This window comes from Mastomys coucha, unplaced genomic scaffold (genome assembly GCF_008632895.1).
Source record: "Mastomys coucha isolate ucsf_1 unplaced genomic scaffold, UCSF_Mcou_1 pScaffold22, whole genome shotgun sequence".
In the NCBI taxonomy this organism is placed as follows: Eukaryota; Metazoa; Chordata; class Mammalia; order Rodentia; family Muridae; genus Mastomys; species Mastomys coucha.
The window spans coordinates 242,556,594-242,574,477 of NW_022196905.1; the positions used below are offsets into that span (position 1 = coordinate 242,556,594).

Below are 17,884 nucleotides of genomic sequence, written 5' to 3' on the forward strand. Positions count from 1 at the left end.
TCTCTCTCTCTCTCTCTCTCTCTCTCTCTCTCTCTCTCTCTCTCTCTCTGGCCCCCATGTATATGTGTGTGTGTGTGTGTGTGTGTGTGTGTGTGTGTGTGTGAATGTATGTATGCATGTTTTTCGAGACACAGTTTCTCTGTATAAAAGCCCTGGCTGTCCTGGAACTCCCTCTGTAGAGCAGGCTGGCCTCAGACTCACAGAAATCTACCTGCCTCTGCCTCATGATTGCTGAGATTAGGGACTGCAGTACCACTGCTTTTATGCACTGTGGAAAAAAAAATTCAAGTGAACCAGGCCACTTGGTAAACTGTCACTCAAGAAGTATGCCAGACAATCTTTCCAGGGCGCATTAAAACATACTAAGTCCATCCCTGTAGTATAATGTGCAATTCAGGCAGGCATCATGAAGCACGTGCTCCAATCCCTACCTGTGGAGAAAGTAGGGAAAGAGGAAACCTCAACTGAACCTCCATGCCTCTGCATACTCTCAAGCACACAGTCCCCAAACCTGCTCCAGAAATGGCATTCCATGCAAGAGGAGGCCTCTTACCTGTTGTTTCATTAGGAACACCTGCTCATCCTCAGCTGCCAACTCTTTCTCATGGACCAGCTGTGAAATGATACACGTTTGTGACCACAGGCAATGAAAATAATCAAATGTCTGTCAAAGTTCATGCTACAAGAATCTTAGTGTGGGCTTCACACGGGCTTGGGGATCCTTCTTGAGACTGTAGTTACATTGCTCTAACTAGGTACAGACGCTCTCCCAGAACTAGCCATAGGACGTAACCCTTTCGTGTTGTTAAGTCTGGCAAGTCCTAAACAGTAAGCACCTCCCAGATCAGTCTTCAAGCAGGAGACCCCGAAGGGAGGGGATCTGGCCAAAGTAATTCCTGAGTGGTAGGAATGCTGTTGGGACATAAAGGAAAGTCGAGTACAACTGACATGACACTGCCATCCCGCCACCCACACTTCGTACAGTTAGCCATTCCTGGAACAGCAAGTCTCATTTTCCTAACTTCAGACCACCTACATAATGCCTGCAAGGGACTGAATGAGATACCTTTCTCACAGGAGGCTTTATTATAAAATCTTCATATGCATCTTCTGGCTTCACGGTTGTAAAATTTTCATGTAAAATAGCAATTTTCTTTTCATTGTCCCAGCCTGCAGGTCTAAAGGCAAGGAGACACAGATCAGCCGGCTTTGCCCGAGACTGCCTTCCCACACACATCTCAAACACGTTTCAGATTATAAGAAACTCCTGGGTGAGGTCCTTCTCCATGGCTCTAAGTCTGGAGGTGCTGTCGGTATCTTATAGCTCTGGGTACATAAGCCAAAGAGGCACAGATCAACGTGACACATCCTGCTCCAGACACTCAGGGAAGCTAGGCCTAAGGAACCAATGGAAGGACACGGGCTGAGTAGGACCCTGCTCAGAGCAACAATGCACAAAGGAAGGACATCCAGAGAGGATCATTACTCCTGGGCTTTGGCTCTCCTCTTGCCCTCTTGACGACACTTCTTTATACCAATTATCTTATGAATAGTTCATTAATTTTGCTGGCATGGAAGATGTGCCTTGAAGCCAAGGGGGAAGCTATGGCCTACATCTATCCTGGGTCCTTGACAAGAGACACAAGGAAGTTGTAGGTCCCTATGTAAGTGTCACACAGCTCAACAGGTTGGATCAGACTTCCCACTTCCCATTCTGAAGAGCAGCAACCACATACTGTCCACACTTCTGAGCTCAAGAAGCTCTATCTAGTTAGACAACAACAACAACAACAACTGACTGCTCTCACAACTCCCTCATTCCCTCAACTCCCAGACCTAGTTATATTACCAAGACGGTGCCATCCGGGATGCTTCTCCCAAACACCCTTGCTGACCTTACAAATTCCTACAGAGGTAACCAGCAAGAGACACAACAGTAAAAAAGGGGCTGGACACAGCTGAGCTTCTATCCTGACCTACAATGCTATAAGCCTCAAGAAGACACAAGATGCGTCCCCATCTCACACTAGCCCTAACTCCTGCTTCAGGACCACGTAATTAAGAACTAAATGAGAACAAGAAGCAGACCATTCATTGAGTTTCTGCTTTAGTGCCTATCTGGTGTTCTGGGCGATTCTTCAGAGCTAGGGTATGGACAGTCTGAGTGAGACTCTCCTAATATGCAGGAGGTAACCTGTTTAATTTTCCTGAAGCACCTGGCTCTCGAACTTTCAGCCTTTCATAGGTGCCCTTGGTCCCTTCCTGCTGGTTTGCCTGAGACAGAGCGAGCATCTTCCAGGAGCACATCTTCTGGCCCCCGTTCCACTAACCCACTGCTGTCCCCTCCGCCTCAGAACATGTCTGTTTCTGTGCTGTTAACAGGGGTGTATCCCATTCATTTCTGTGTCCTTGGTAGGAAACCTGGGTACCTAGGGGGTGCTGTGAAAAGCCTGCTGAATGAACAACTGTTACTGTCAAGTCCAGAGTCTATCAAATCCACATCAATCTGCTAATGTAAGACCACAGCACCATCATATGCAGACAGAGCAACCTGATTCTCTCCTGAGAGAAAAGACACAGATTCAGGAAAACAGGGCACCCAAATGTCTGGCAGGAAGACCAATCCCAGAGGCTGTAAAATGCAGACGCCAGCAAGTAGCAAGCAGAGCTGAGGCCCACACTGATGGGGACACTGAGAAGATGCTCGCAGTCACCCCTGTCAAGGGCAGTCACCAGATGCTCTCACATAAGCCACTGTGGGTCACCGCACTGAAATCTCTAACTTCTCCTCACAGCCAATGCCTCACCAGAGCTGACGGTAAGTGCACAAAATGGCTTGCTTACAGTCGGGCAACTTTCTTTCAATGAAGGAATGCGGCACGTCTGACCACACCACCCACTTCCCTTAAGCCCAACGAGCCAATGCAGGAGCAGAGAGGGGAAGTTGCACCTGCCTAGCACCGGAGGGCCAGCCCAGGCACTCTTTCTGACAGAAGCACCGGCGCTGAAAAGGCGCACGCGCAGCACATGGACCAATAAAGAGAAGAGCAAAGCGCCATCATTTCTAAAGAACTCACATAAAAACTGCATCCTTTTCCACAACTAAGGCGGGTATGGTAAAGTGGAAACCATATGTTTTATGAACAATGTACTTATACAGCAAGTCAAGGTTTTTCTCTTCCTTCACTGAGGTGTAAATCAAGGCAGCGCCATCTAATCAATTTGCTTAAGGAAAACCAATTCATTGTGAGACAAAACCCAATCGCACAAAAGCATAATCTTTTAAGCACCAGGTGATTTGTTTTATCTGCATGCGAGTAACAAAGCATGCAACTTTCAAAACTACAGAGGGAGCAGAGAGCCACAATAAAGAAATACTCCAAGCTGAGGCTGTGGTAGGATGCAGCTGTTCCTCTTTTTTAATACTTAAGAGTGCTGCCCATTCCTGAAGCTGCTTTCTGTTTTGTTTTGTTGGTTTTTCGAGACAGGGTTTCTCTGAGTAGCCCTGGCTGTCCTGGAACTCACTCTGTAGACCAGGCTTGCCTCGAACTCAGAAATCCGCCTGCCTCTGCCTCCCAAGTGCTGGGACTAAAGGCGTGCGCCACCACCTCCTAACCATGCATCAGTTTCTTAATACGAAAGCCTATCAAAAGTGTAGCCTTAAAAACAAAACAACTGGGCTGGAGAGATGGCTCAGTGGTTAAGAGCACTGACTGCTCTTCCAAAGGTCCTGAGTTCAAATCCCAGCAACCACATGGTGGCTCATAATCACCCATAATGAGATCTGATACCCTCTTCTAGTGTGTCTGAAGACAGTTACAGTGAATTACATATAACAATAAATAAATCTTAAAAAAAAAAAAAAATGAAAGAAACAAACAAAACAATGTTTCTCAAAACCCTCATTTAAAAAACAAAACAAAACAAAACAAAACAACTACGTTGGGTATGCAGCACATGCTTGTAATCCAAGCACTCAAACAGCTGGGGCAGAGGATCACAAGCTGCAGGCCAGCCTGGGTGATACAGTGAGACTCTGTCAAAAAACAAAACAAAACAAGAGAAAAAAAATCCGTAATACTTCCAAACTGAACAAAGACATGCCTAAGTTGTTATGTATAAAATTCCAAAATTCCGGGCTGGTGAGATGGCTCAGTGGGGAAGAGCACCGACTGCTCTTCGGAAGGTCATGAGTTCAAATCTCAGCAACCACATGGTGGCTCACAACCACCCATAATGAGATCTGACGCCCTCTTCTGGTGCGTCTGAAGACAGCTACAGTGTACTTACATATAATAAATAAGTAAATCTTAAAAAAAAAAAAATTCCAAAATTCCAACATAGCAAAATTATAAAACTAATAAAAAGATTACAATTCCCCATCAACCCCCTGCCCCGCCCCATGGCAAAATCTACCCCTTGAGATAGGCAAGATGGGTTAGCGCTTGAATAAGGGTGCTTGCTGCCACACCTGACAATCTAAATTTGACTTGGAACCCACGTGATGGAAGAAAACTAACCCCCACACTCATGTGTCCCACCCTCAAATAATTAAGTGAAATGAAAAAAAAGAAAGAAAGAAAGAAAGAAAGAAAGAAAGAAAGAAAGAAAGAAAGAAAGAAAAGAAAAATAAAGGGCTACTTTGTGTTGAGGAGGGGCTTTGGAGGCAAGACTGTGCTCCGGAGCCCGGTACAGCACCCCAAGGATACACTGGAGGCAGAATCTCCGCAGGTGTGCCTGGATGAAGTCCAGGTGCTCGTCCCTGTAATCATGCTCCTTCTCCAAGATGCTCACTGCATCACACTGCAGGAGAGACAGAACCAAGAGGAATGTTAGCGCTCTGCTTTTCTGCTCAGGAGTCCAGGTGTTAGAAAAGAGTAAAAGAATGAGAGAGTTCTCTTTCATTCTGGGCCTCAGTTATACACAAAGTACAGACACAATAGGCCTGATCATCCCATAAGTGTTTCCAACATCAAATGAGGTCACCCTGCTGTGCACTGGGCACTGTGCTTCCCCTTCTGGGCACTGTACCTGGTCGATCTCAAGACCAGCGTGAAACAGGAAGAAGCGGCAGCTGGGCAACAAGGTTGCCTAGTAAAAACTAGGATTAACACAACTTTGAAATCCAAGATATTTTTAAAGCTAAAATGAAGCTTAATTTCTATTTCTACTTCATTATTCTATCTCACCAGCAGTCTGGACCAGATGAACTAGAACCTTAAACAAACTACTTTACCTTGAGTTTGCCCATGAAGTCAACAGGGCTTTCTGTTTGTTTGGTTTTTTGTTTGTTTGTTTGTTTTTGTTTTTTCGAGACAGGGTTTTCTCTGTATACCCCAGGCTGGCCTCGAACTCAGAAATCCGCCTGCCTCTGCCTCCCAAGTGCTGGGATTAAAGGCATGTGCCACCACTTCAACAAGGCTTTCTGAACTAAGTACCGACCGTCAACCCTGCAGCCGCATAAAAATGACAGTGTCGTCTACCCTGACCCACTCAGTGTACCTTAATGAATCCCGAATAAGCTCAATTCTCCCTTGAGAAGAAACTCCATCAAAGCTTCTAAAACTCTTTCTTGTTCACTGTGCAAAGCCAGCCAAGCTCAGAATTCCCTGGACGTACCTTTGTGCACACCACCAACACTGGGATCCCTAGGTTATGAGTCAGCACATTGTCACCCAGAGGGAGGGCAACACTGTCTTCATCTGAGCCTGAGGTCAGAGGCCCTCTTCTCTGTGGGGAACCTTGACAACCTTCTTCAGGCTCGATGTAATCTTGAAAATCTTTCATAACTACAGAGGAAAAAGAAAAATTATACAGATATAAATAGAAACATCTTAGGCTTAGAAAATTAAGGTAATAAAAAGGTAATAACAAATATAAAACAAAATCATCTATGCATGGCAGAGGTTGCAGCTTTAGGGTTTAGGGACCATGATGCAAAACACCCGCTCTCACGTCTACTGAGCTGCGAGCTGCAAGTGCAGCAGACCTTGACACCTTCAATTTCCTCCAATTCCTAAACAGGTCTGCAATGTTCTGGTTTTAAGAATAGTACTGTGGCTCAAACCTGAGATTTTTCATGTGCTCGGCAAGCAGTCTAGCACAGAGCTCCAGCCCACGTTCTTAATGTTCTTAAGCTCCTATTAGTTTTCATTATAAAAACCACCAAAAATAAAACAAAGCAAAGTACACCACCACTAATAACTCCCCTGCGCCAGGCGGTGGTGGCGCACGCCCTTAATCCCAGCACTTGGGAGGCAGAAGCAGGTTGAGTTCGAGGCCAGCCTGGTCTACAGAGTGAGTTCCAGGACAGCCAGGGCTACACAGAGAAACCCTGTCTCGAAAAACCAAAATAAATAAATAAAATAAAATAAAATAAAATAACGCCCCTGCACAATGCACACACTTTTCTTATGCATCCTCCATTTGTCACAGTGCCAGACAGCCGCACCATTCCTTCCTAGGTGAGCACTGGAAGTCGCAGTAATACAACTTGTCAGAGTCTTCATTAGAAAAGCTACTAAATGCCTATACTCTGAATTCCAGAGGAGCATGTCACTTCCATAGAGAAGCAAGCAAGACCATGTGAGTGCCAGGCACAGGTCACAGTTCCTCCTTGTCTTCAGGGCACTTAAGTTACACATACCGTGCACATGTCCCTTCTGTGCCTAACACAGCATGAGTGACATGTCTGCTTCTTGGTACACACATTTGTTATCTTGGTTAAAAGGCCCCTTAGGGGGCTGGAGCAATGGCTCTGAGGGCAGATCCGGCAGAGGACTCAGCCTTGGTTCCTAGCACCCATGTGGAAACTGACAACCACCTGTGACTCCAGTTTCAGGGAATACAATATCTCTTCTGTCTCCCATGAGCACTATGGATGAATACAGTACACATATATAATATGAGCAAGTACAACACGCATAGCCAGCTGAACACAAAGCCTACAGACCAGAACCTGTACATGAGTACTTCAGGGTTAGGACAATGGATTTTTGTCATTTGTATTTGGAAAGGGTCTCACTAGATACCTGGAACTCACCATGTAGACCAAGACTGGCCTTGAACTTGCAGCAATTACTATCCCCTCGCTCTGCCTCCTGAGTGTTAGGATTACAGCCGTATGCTGCCATATCCAGATCTTCACATGATAGGAAACGACCCTCCTAGCTTAGAAGCCAACAGGCAGCACCCACACAATGTCTAACGGTGTCTGTAACTCCAGTTCCAAAGGATCTGACGCCCTCTTCTGGTCTCTATGGACACTACACACATATCGTGCACATGCATGCAAGCAGAACAGCTGCCCCTACCCCCGCACAAACATAGACAGACAGACAGACAGATAGATCACTATGAAAAATCAAGAAAAAGATGTACACTCTCTTCTACAGCCACAGAACAGGTTTCAAACATTTTTTAAAAACTGAGAGATTTTAGTTTATCATTGTCTGTGCTTCTGGCATGACTGAGAAGAACACGATCTTTCAAGTAATCCCAGGTAAACTAAAAGGTAACAAGTACTGTGGTTTGGACATGAAGGGTCCCCAAAAGATTCGTGTGTTGAAGGTTTCCAGCTGGTGGTACTTTTGAGAGGTGGCTGGATTAAGAAGGCATTAATTTTATCAATGGATTAATTCATGTCTGAATTTCCAGCTGAATGAGCTACTGGGGGTAGAGCCTTATATAAAAGAAGCAGGTTGTTAAGGGCATGCCTTTGAAGGATATACTATGGCTTGCTCTCATTCTCTTCTCACTCTTCCTCCCTTGCCTGACGTGTGTGTGTGTGTGTGTGTGTGTGTGTGTGTGTGTGTATGTGTGTGTGTGTGTGTGTTCTTATGTAGCCTAGGCTAACCTCAAACTCAATATATAGCTGGGGATGACCTTGAACTTCTGGTCTTCCTGCCTCTACCTTCCTAGTGCTGGGATTATAAGCAGAGCTATAATGCCTGGTTTACGTAGTACTGAACCCAGGGCTTCATGCATGCCCTCTACCAACCGACAAGCCCTCTATTAACTGAGCTATACCCTCAGGCCCTTTTTTCTCTTTCTGTTCCCCATCTACTAACAGGTGAGCAATTTTTTTCTAAAGCAACAGAGTGAGCCACCAGTGCATGCAAACTCTGAAATCATAGCCAGACAAAGCTCAGTATGTGTGTGTGTGTGTGTGTGTGTGTGTCTGTGTACACATAAGTGCTTGTGTGTGGTGTCTTACTCAATTGCTCTTCACCTTCCTTTTTGACATAGGGGCTCTCACTGAACCTGGAATTCACCAATTTAGCATGACTGGCTAACCTCAGGAATCTCCCTGTCTCCTCCCTAGAGCTAGGCTTACCACTGTGTGCTACCATAGCCCACTCTTACATGGTAAGAGGATTAAACTCTGGTCCTCATGCTCCATAGGCAGTATTCTATAGACTGAGCCATCTCGACATCCCTTTCTTTGTTTCCTCAAGTGTGTTCTCACAAAGGCAGAGACTAACACACATGCGTCAAACTATTGTCAACATTAAGAAATCTATCAACCTCATCTCCATTCTATGTTGGACATAACCAGAAAATTTGAGGATGTTGTAGGAGTTTAAAGGAATTAAAGATTCTTTTAACAGTCAAGTCAATAAAAAATGCAGATGTTAACTGTCAGGGTGACATCTGATTGCCCAAGAACAGAGGAGGCATTTGTCAAGGGCTTCCCCAACAGGACAGGGAGCAGGGCAGAGCCAGGAACAAGACAGAAGTGAGCTAAGCAACAGTGGGAAGGGATGGGGTGGAGCAGCCGGAGCACCTATTCCAGGAGCCCTCCAGGTCTGTGTTCTGCATATGTCACATGTGAGAATAGCCTACAAATCCTGAGGGAAACTAGTTACTCTAAATCAGTGGTTCTCAACCTTCCTAATGCTGCAACTCTTCAAAACAGCTCCTCATGTTGTGGTGGCCCCCAACTAGACAATCATTTTCTTTGCTGCTTCATAACTGTACTTTTGCTGTTATGAATCACAATGTAAACATTTGATATGCAACCTGGTGAGAGGGTTGTCCAAACCCCAAAGGGGTCAAGAGCCACAGGTTCATCTCTGTAAGGCCAGCCCACTCTATACAGTTAACTCCAGGTAAGCCAGAACTAAACAGACCCTACATTAAAAAATAAGCAAATAAACAAACCACTCTAGGTGTGCCTATAAGGTTATTTCCAGAATGGTTTATGGTTTATTTACACCATCCCAGAGTCTCTGCATCAGATGTACTGTGACCAACAGCAGCAGCCTGATGCTCCTGCCACTGGCCTTTCCTCGACAAGATGGACTGGAGGCCCTCAAACAGCCCAAACCAAACCAAACAAACCAAACTTTCTTTACACTGTCTTTGTCCAGCTGTTGCAGCAGCAAGCACCGCCTTCTGGCTGCTCTAGGTTGCTGTCCCTCTGCCAGCTCTGGGTCACAGTGGCTGATCACAAAGCTGCTCCGCAGCAGACAGGCTGAAAGGAACCTGACTAAAGCAGTGCTCACTTGTTGAGAACAATACTAAAGGCAGCTGGAGAGGTGCTCAGGAGTTAAGAGCGCGTCCTGCTCCTGCAAAGGACTGAGTTCACTTCCAGCACTGCCCAACACCCGCCTGTAACTCCAGCTCCAGGAGGCCCGGAGAGGTCTGCTAGCACCTGCATTCACATGCATACAAACTGTGCCCACCATAGTTAAAACTAAAATAAATCTTAATAAGAAAACACTAGAGAGTCTTATTAATCAGAAAGGCAGCAGTCCTCTGAGCAAGATTATGAAGAACTAACTACTTCCTAAAGTAAGCTAAATCCAGCATGAACACAAGCACTCCTTCAACACCAAGCAAAAAGGCACGGCTACCACTGCAAATATCACAGACCAGAGACAGTGAGAGTGGAGATGCTCAGTCACAGACACAGCTTAGCAACTGCTAGATGCCCTGCCCTCTAGTGTTCTCTCCTTTTCCCCTAACCCAACACAGAATTAAGACACTTTCTAGACCAGCAAGGGGGTGGGTGGTCAGCAAGTAAAAGAGCTCATATGAAACACTGAGTTCAAGCTGTGGTACCTGCAGTGGGAGGAGAGAACCTTCTGAAAGTCATACTGCAAGCATACACGCTCTTCAAAAAGCCAAAAAGATTCTACTCTTAACCTCTTTAAAAGAGAGAAGGCAGGTGCGCCTCAGCATTGTCCTCTCCTCCATCTCCATGTTGCTCCCTGGATCACAAACATATAGCTAAAGCTCTAGTTGTCAAAGGAAAAGAACCACACCCTCAAAATGAAAAAGCCTTCAGTCCAGGGGAGCCAGGGTTCTCGAGCTGCTGTCTTCCCAGTGCCGCACCCTACTTGTAAACTGCCCGCCTTTAGATTTCCTTTCCATGACAAATAAACCTCAGTCTTGTTTAAGCCATTTTCTGCTCCAGTTTTCTGTCATATGTCACTGAATCTAATCTTCAGTGACATAGACGCCAATGACTAAGACCATCAAATTAATTCAGTGTCTCCTCTACAAGCTCCCCAAGAATAGGTATCCTGTCTGCTGTATCCTCAGAGCACCTAGAACATCACCCGGCACCTAACACTTTCCTTATTTGAGAAAGAGTGGTACCCTTGGCCGATGTGGCTTTTTCTATTTTAATAAACCTTTGTAAGGTTGTCAAACCCAAAAAACTCGAGTTCACAAAGCTGAAGTCTGCAGCACATTAGCTCACATTAGGCTGGGTAGGAAGCCGTGTGCGGTAGTCTGGGAACAGCTTTTCAGCCTCAGAACTATTTTGCTGAGCTGTCTTTAGCATCTCTGTTTTGCAAGAAAAAGAGGCATTATCTAAAAAGGTCAGTGGTTGAAGAGAGGTGAGATGAACGGCATGGCAATCATGATACCCATGTGTGGATGGGCCAGGAGGCACATACGCAACCAAGGGCAGAGTAAGGTGTTAAGCTCCGGCTGAGCTGATGATGGACAGGGGCAAGACGAAGTGTGCAACAGGAGACATACAGTAGGAAAGTCCATGTGAGAAGCACCATCCAACTTTCCCGACAGTTAGTGTGCAAATACTGTGTGCCATGCTCCAGAGCCCTCATCAATTCACCAAAGGGGGTGATGTCATCCCATGGCACTGAGCCAGGGCAGCCAAGCGCACACCGGCCAAGACGCTGCGGCTGCCGGTTCCGCTCCCTGCCCCTCCCATTTCCCTGGCATAGGGACAGAGGCTGATGTAACTGCACAGAAGCAAAGGAAGGAAAAACAAGCTTCTGAGGCACATTTGAAAACTCACCAAACTTCCTTTAATTTGTGCCTTCTTTGTTCTCAGAAGGGTTTTAAACCTAAAATAACCTTTATGGTATTTTTAATGGCCCCTCTCACTGAAAACAATCTTGCTATCCCTGAATGCAATCACATTTGCTAGATTCCAAAAGAAACTAGTCAGAAGTGAAAGATTCTCTTCTTTGGGGTTTTTATTAAACCCGTCAACAAGAGGAGATATGGGATCTCCCTGGGATTCCAGAAACGTGGGCTCAGGGTTTGAGGAGAAACGACCTCAAAGATTCTGTCCCTAGCTGATGGCATCACTGAGGCACGACTGAAGAGAAATGCACTAAGCTCTCAGTAGATTTCTACTCGTGTGCTCCCGGCTCAGTGGTTAGAAGGGGGGACATACCCAAGGGAAAGAAGCCCTGCAGGCAGGCCTTGAAGGTGATCCTTTCCCCTTCTCTCTACCCCTTTGCCTCCCTTCTGCAATGACAGACGGCCTCACCACAGGTCCAGAAACAGCCAAGTGACCATGGACTGAGACCTCTGAAACTGTAAGCCAAAACAAGCAAACCTTCCTACTGACACAAACTCTACCTGCTCTGCCTCCACTGCACTGGGATCAAAGGCACACACGAGCACATCAGGCCAAAGTATTCTTTTTTATTATTTATTTATCTATTTACTTATTTGTATTTGTGCATGCCCTTGCGTGCCTGAGTGTATGTTCCCTGTAGGCATGCTAGTGACTAGATCCTCCGGAAATGGGAGCTCTAGGCAGTTGTGAGCGGACTAGTAAGGGTGCTGGGAACTGAACCTGGGTTCTCTGCGAGAGCAGCAAGCTCCCCTAACTCCTGCAAACTTTCTTGATAACTGAATTTCAATAATTGAGACAAGTATTTCAAAACAAAAGCAACGTCTATCCCAAGTAAACCCCCTTGCCTGAAAAGGAAGAAGGTGGCCCCAATAATCCAAGAAGACTAGTGAGTTTTACTCACATTTCCGTTCCAGATCCCTCATTTCCTCTGGTGGAATCTTCATCTTGTCAATGTGCTCCCGTAAAACACTAGCCCACTTCTGTAGAGACTCCATTATAGTCCAGGGTCGAGACATGTCTGCAACAAAAATGACCAGGGTCTCCCGCAGAGACTCCGCTGAAACTGCAAATTTCAGCAGGCCTTTGTGGTAGAGGTCTCCATCTAAAATCCATACATTGCAGCGCGTGTGATCTGGGGAGAGAGATGAAGCTACATTATCACCCAACAGAGATTATCTGCACAGCTATGAGAACTGCAGCATTAGGAAGGGAATAAATTCATACAGAGAGTGCAGCCCAGCAGGGCCAAATACCCGGTGGCTGGCGAACCGGGCCCAGTGCAGAATAACTGCCTAGGCTTTTAAAGGTTTAGATAACCACACAGGGTGACTCTCTAACTAAGGTCTCAACAGACTCTAAGGAGCAGAGTGAGAATAATTAGCTGTTGATAACAACCAAAGGACACAAACGTTTATTGATGAACTGTCCCCTCAGTCTAAATGATCCACTGTCCTAAGATACCAGTTATCTGTGAGCATGCTGAGCGAACAAACCCTTCTGTGTGCACTTGTCACACTAAGTAACGACAGACGTGCTGTCAGGATAATCAGTTAACATCCCAAGCATCTTTACCTTTTACATATACTTATGGAAGTACTTACAAATGAAATGCTATTAATGTCTGACACTGGCTTGAGAATAATCCAAGTGGACTAAAGGGAGATCTTAAGATACAGCTGAAACAAAATATACTAAGAACTGGGAACTCTGATAATTCAACTATGGAAGATAATTCTCTAAATGAATAGGATATTTTTAGAACATTTCAAACATATTCCTTAATTATGTTTTCTATAAAAGTACCTTGATAGAGGGAACTCCTAATATCAAATCATTTCATTAACTTCCTTTCCCAACAGAGACTTTTAAAATCTATCTTTCTTTAGCTTTAATATCTATAAAAATGCATTTTGATGAGTTTGAACATAAAGGTTATCTACATTTAGCTGTACTTCCAGCATCTAAATTATTTTAAAAAATTTTAAATTTATTTTTATTATTTTTAGTTATGTGTGTGCCCCGCCTACATGTGGTTATATGCACAGGAGTACAAGTGCTCTCAGGGACCAGAGGCCTTGGATCCCCTGAAACTAGAGTTATGAACCACTGTGAGCCACCAGACATGGTGCTGGGATGGGTCCTCTGAAGAACACGAGTGACCCATCTCTCCAGCTCCTACTTAAAATTTTTTATACCATTTATCTAGAGCTGTGTGTGCTCCTCAGAGCACAGGCGAAGGTAGGAACAGGTGAAGGTCCCACAATGAAGTTGGAGGTCAACCAGTGGAGTCATTCCTCTCATCACATGGGTCTCAGGGATCAAACTCAGGCTCTCTTGGCAGCCAGTGACTTTTACCTCACTGGTCCCAAACCAGTATATTTTAGTGTTTTTAGTCTGGGTCTGTTAATCGACTCCCAATATTCTTTGTACTCAAAAATCTGAGGTTTGTATGCCTACCCATCAGCAAGCACAGTTTCTTCAGCTTTCTGTTCAATGTCAACTATACATGGCTCCCCCCATATGTGGGGATCACACATCCCATGCAGCAGTAGACAAAGTATCTCTCTAACTGAGAGGCGGCGGTCCTCTGACATATAATATCCTACCACAGCCCAGATACAACCAGAGACTAGTTCCTTTAGCAGGTGACTGCCCGTGAAATGTGTACTTACAACCCAGTCATATCCCACAATTAAAAAGACTAGGGATGCAAGACATATGATTAACCTCAGGTAAGGGCAACTCTTCCATCAAACAAGGATTCTTGTAGGTAAACAGCCGAAAGAGAAAGTTCTATAAATACAGAAAGGAAAAGCTTTCATGAAAATCTGAACTTGATATTAGAATAAACTTCAACTCAAAGACATGCAAACGCAGTTACTGGGACAACGCTCTGTCCTGAATGTGCCTCAGTCTTGGAAACACCAGAGGATAAAGGGGCTCAGAGCATCTACCACAGTCTGCCCTTTCACCAAGGCAGGAAGGCTTTCACCATGTCTCCGGTGCTCCTCTCACAACCACACACTCTGTCCACCGGCAAAATGCACCAGCATCCTCTTCCTCACAGGAGGAAATGGAAGTATGGTTAAGCTAGTAACCAGAAGCCACAAAACTGCTGAACACAGGCATGGCATTCTGAACCAGTTTGCTCTGGCTCTTAAACCCAAGGTCTTCCCACCCGTGTGATGGCCTGCAAAGGCAGGAAGCAAAAGATGCAAACATGCCAGGTCCTCTAGGGTTGATTTAGCGGCCTCAGTTATGCAAGCACATGCCAATGGGTCTAGACAAGACATTTGATGCTTATTCTGACAGAGGCCTTGACACCAGGCCGAAATTCTGCCTTCTTTTCAGGACCATTAAGGAATGTTCAACAAGATGAAGTCAAGGGATCAAGGGTAAAATCCCTGGAGATCTTAATTAGCACAAGGAGGTGCCCAAGCTTTAGGAAGAGCCTTTATGTCCTCTACTACACAGAGAGAGGACAGAGCTTCAGTGCTAGAGCGGCTTTTATTTTCTTCAGTTTAACAATAAGGAAGTAGGAGAACATGTTATAAAAACACCCTAACATCATGATCACTAGTATTTAAATGGACAAAAGCAAACAGAAAAAAAAAAAAACCAAAAATTAACCCATACACTTCATCTCGAGACTATAAACTTTCTCACAGGAAAAAAAGACCCAGGCACCAATAACTATTCTACAGTCATGGAAAGAGCTGAACATAAAACCTGAAAAATTATAAAGGAGTCATTACAGAGTAATATCTCTGAGCGTTCAAGGCCAGCCTGGTCTACGTAGAGAGTTCCAGGCTAGCCAGGGCCACAGGAGACCCTGTCTCAAAAATACAAAAACAAAAACAAAAACAAAAACCAAAAAAACAAAAACCAAAAAGTGACAAAAGTCTTGCAAATGTCATACACTTCACCATTGTCTTTGGGTGTACCAGATAGCTGAGAGTGCCCAGGCAAGCAGGACTCAGAGCCCTACATGTTACCTTCTGATGGAGTAACAGTCACTCACCGTCGCGGTCCTCATCATGAACACTGAGGTAAAGATACTCTAAGCCTCTTCCTTTTTTGCCATGCTCTGCTCCTTGGAGTTTGGTCATGAGAGTTGTTTTACCAGAACCATCTTCACCTACAAAGGACATTTGCAAGAAGACAAAAGTGTACTGTGTATCCTCAACGCAAAGACAGCCCGGTCATAACACCAACATAAGGAATAACCAGGAATCTCAAGCAAGCCTGCTAAGGTCTCACCAGCCCTCATGAACAAAGGAGACCTGCTTTTAAGAGTGACTGGCAGAGGCAGCCAACCCGAGATCCCAAATGACCTTCTGCTGAAATTCTCTTTGCTTCACAAGGGAAGGAATACTGCAAACCCACCAGCTCTACCTACATTTTCTAAGACAGCCAGCCAGAGAAGTGAAAGTCAGAGGTGGGGCTAGTTTCTCACAAAATAAATCTTCGCCACAGTAAAAGCAAGAACTCTTTGAAACACAACTACTCCCAAAAGTCTAGGAACACTAAAATAAAAATCTGGTTCTGCCTCAAGTCATGAGGCTTGTGTAATTTACACACATCTGATGTGTAGAACATCACAAGCATCCTAAAGGCTTGGAAACAGGGAGGGGGATTACCAACCTAGGCAGAACTCCTAAGTACAGTCTCAGTAGCAAGTGCTTTCTCATCTCCCTAGGACTATACACAGCCAACACACTCCCCCTCAAAGATAACCTCTAAACATGAACTAGAACCATTACCAAACATCACTGGGCATCCTTGGATTCAATACTATGGAATTTGAGAACATGAGAAAGGAAAGGCAGTCCACAATGCTCACCTTTTTCACGATGGCCACAACCCACTGGGACCACGAAGAGTGCCTGCCTGCCTGGCCTCAGCTCCTGCTCATTCTAATATAGCTGGCCATTGAAGCCTGAGCTACCTCCCTAAAGTGCATACCTGGCTATAACCTACCACATTGGCCATCACTTGGATGAGGGAAACACATGGGCATCACCATGCAGTTATTTCCATAAGGCTTGGGGAAGGTGGAGGAAGATAAAATCTGAAAATCAGGAGTCTCCAGGAAAGACGATTAGTCCTTTAGACTTTCAGGATCTGACCTCATTCTATCCTCTATTGCATAAAGTTTCTAACAGTGTCCAAACGCTTCACCCAGTTATCTCAGTGTGCTTGTACCTAGGCGATTACCCTTCAAAACACCTGATTCCACAAGCTCTCTCTCAACACATCAAACAGTGTGATGCGCCCACAACAGTCTGCTCTTGACAGGAAAGATGCGATGCAACCACACACACATCTGCCTCTGCTCTGCTCAACTGGGATTCTTGCAGCGTGTCTAAGGCTGTCTGTACTGTCCCACTGCTCAGCCCTCAGTTCCACTCCACAGTGTTGCAGGTGAATGCATATAATGCCTTTCATTTGTATTAGATAACTGAAACCAGAGAGGTTAAATGACTGACTGAGCAACCTGACAGTGAGGGCAGGACTAATGCAAGAAAGTTCTTGGGGCTGACTCCCAAGCTCTGCTGCCTGCTCACGAGGACTTTAAAGGCTTTGTACATCATCTCAGTTCCCAGTCCGGGTCACCTAGTTCCCTCATCTTCTCCATCCAGCCTGCACATCCTCTTTTTTCTTCCTCCACATGCTCAACTTGGTGAGCACAAGGCTAACCGATAAACCGAGTCAAGGCTGAAGAAGGCTCAGACAAATGACTGAAGGAATGTGCCACAAACCCACGCCACATCACTGGATTCCACACGGAGCTGCATTCTAGGGGGTCAATAGAGGTGTGGACTTGGAGACTCTCCGGCTACCCCGCTAGAGTCCACCCTGCCCTCCCAGGCAGGCAAGCGACAAGCAGGCGGTAAGGGTGGAGAAGCCTGGAACCTGTGGGAGGGGCGCCGCCTGACCCATCCCTGCGCCCCAGGGTAGTACCCCGCTGCTCACCGAACACCAGAATGTTCTTGCCGGACGGCAGCTTGGACCTGGCACGGGTGGATACTTCGCTCAAGATCGAAGACCTGCGGCGACAATGACAAGAGTGGTCAGCGCGGGACTGCCTCGGCCCATGAATGCCCGTCATGTCTGCCCACGGTCCTGCCCGCTCCGGCCGGTTCCCGGTCCGGCCGCGCCAACTGCGGCTCTCAACGCTCCTCACCATAGACTTTGGCCTTCCTCCTCTTCACTGGTCAGGTCGCCGGCGGCCGCCACTGCGGGCCCGTTGGGACCCAGCAGCAGCTTCTTCTCCACCCCCACCGGCGCCATCTTGCCAACTGCAGCCACAAAGAGGGCCCTCCCCCGGGCCCGCCGAGGACCCGCAAGGACCCCGGCCCGGCCGCGCTGCCCGCCCGCAACGCCGCAGAAGCTTCGTTATCCAGCGCGTCCCGACGGGCCGGCGGTGTCCGCGTGCGTCTGCCGGTCGCGGGATCGCCGCAGCTAGGGACGTAGCTGGGTCAGGCAGCCAGCTGGACAGCCTTGCGCGGGAGGTGGAGCCGCGGGCGCTGCCAGACC

General features: G+C 46.3%; 1 protein-coding gene across 2 annotated transcripts in view; it reads right to left on the reverse strand.

The window, feature by feature from the left end:
- Dync1li2 (dynein cytoplasmic 1 light intermediate chain 2) overlaps positions 1-17,884 on the reverse strand; it is a 24,880-nt gene extending 6,996 nt beyond the window's left edge. Inside the window, exons 1-9 of one of the 2 annotated variants that reach the window (XM_031341102.1) lie at positions 17,532-17,884; positions 17,321-17,394; positions 15,366-15,482; positions 12,246-12,476; positions 5,620-5,789; positions 4,710-4,803; positions 3,078-3,213; positions 1,067-1,178; positions 554-613 (exon numbers count right to left, since the gene is read on the reverse strand). In XM_031341102.1, the coding sequence (XP_031196962.1) occupies positions 554-613; positions 1,067-1,178; positions 3,078-3,213; positions 4,710-4,803; positions 5,620-5,789; positions 12,246-12,476; positions 15,366-15,482; positions 17,321-17,394; positions 17,532-17,638 (1,101 nt within the window). In that variant the 5' untranslated portion in view covers positions 17,639-17,884. The remainder of the gene's footprint in view (positions 1-553; positions 614-1,066; positions 1,179-3,077; positions 3,214-4,709; positions 4,804-5,619; positions 5,790-12,245; positions 12,477-15,365; positions 15,483-17,320; positions 17,395-17,531) is intronic. The other variant, XM_031341103.1, reaches the window with a different exon arrangement.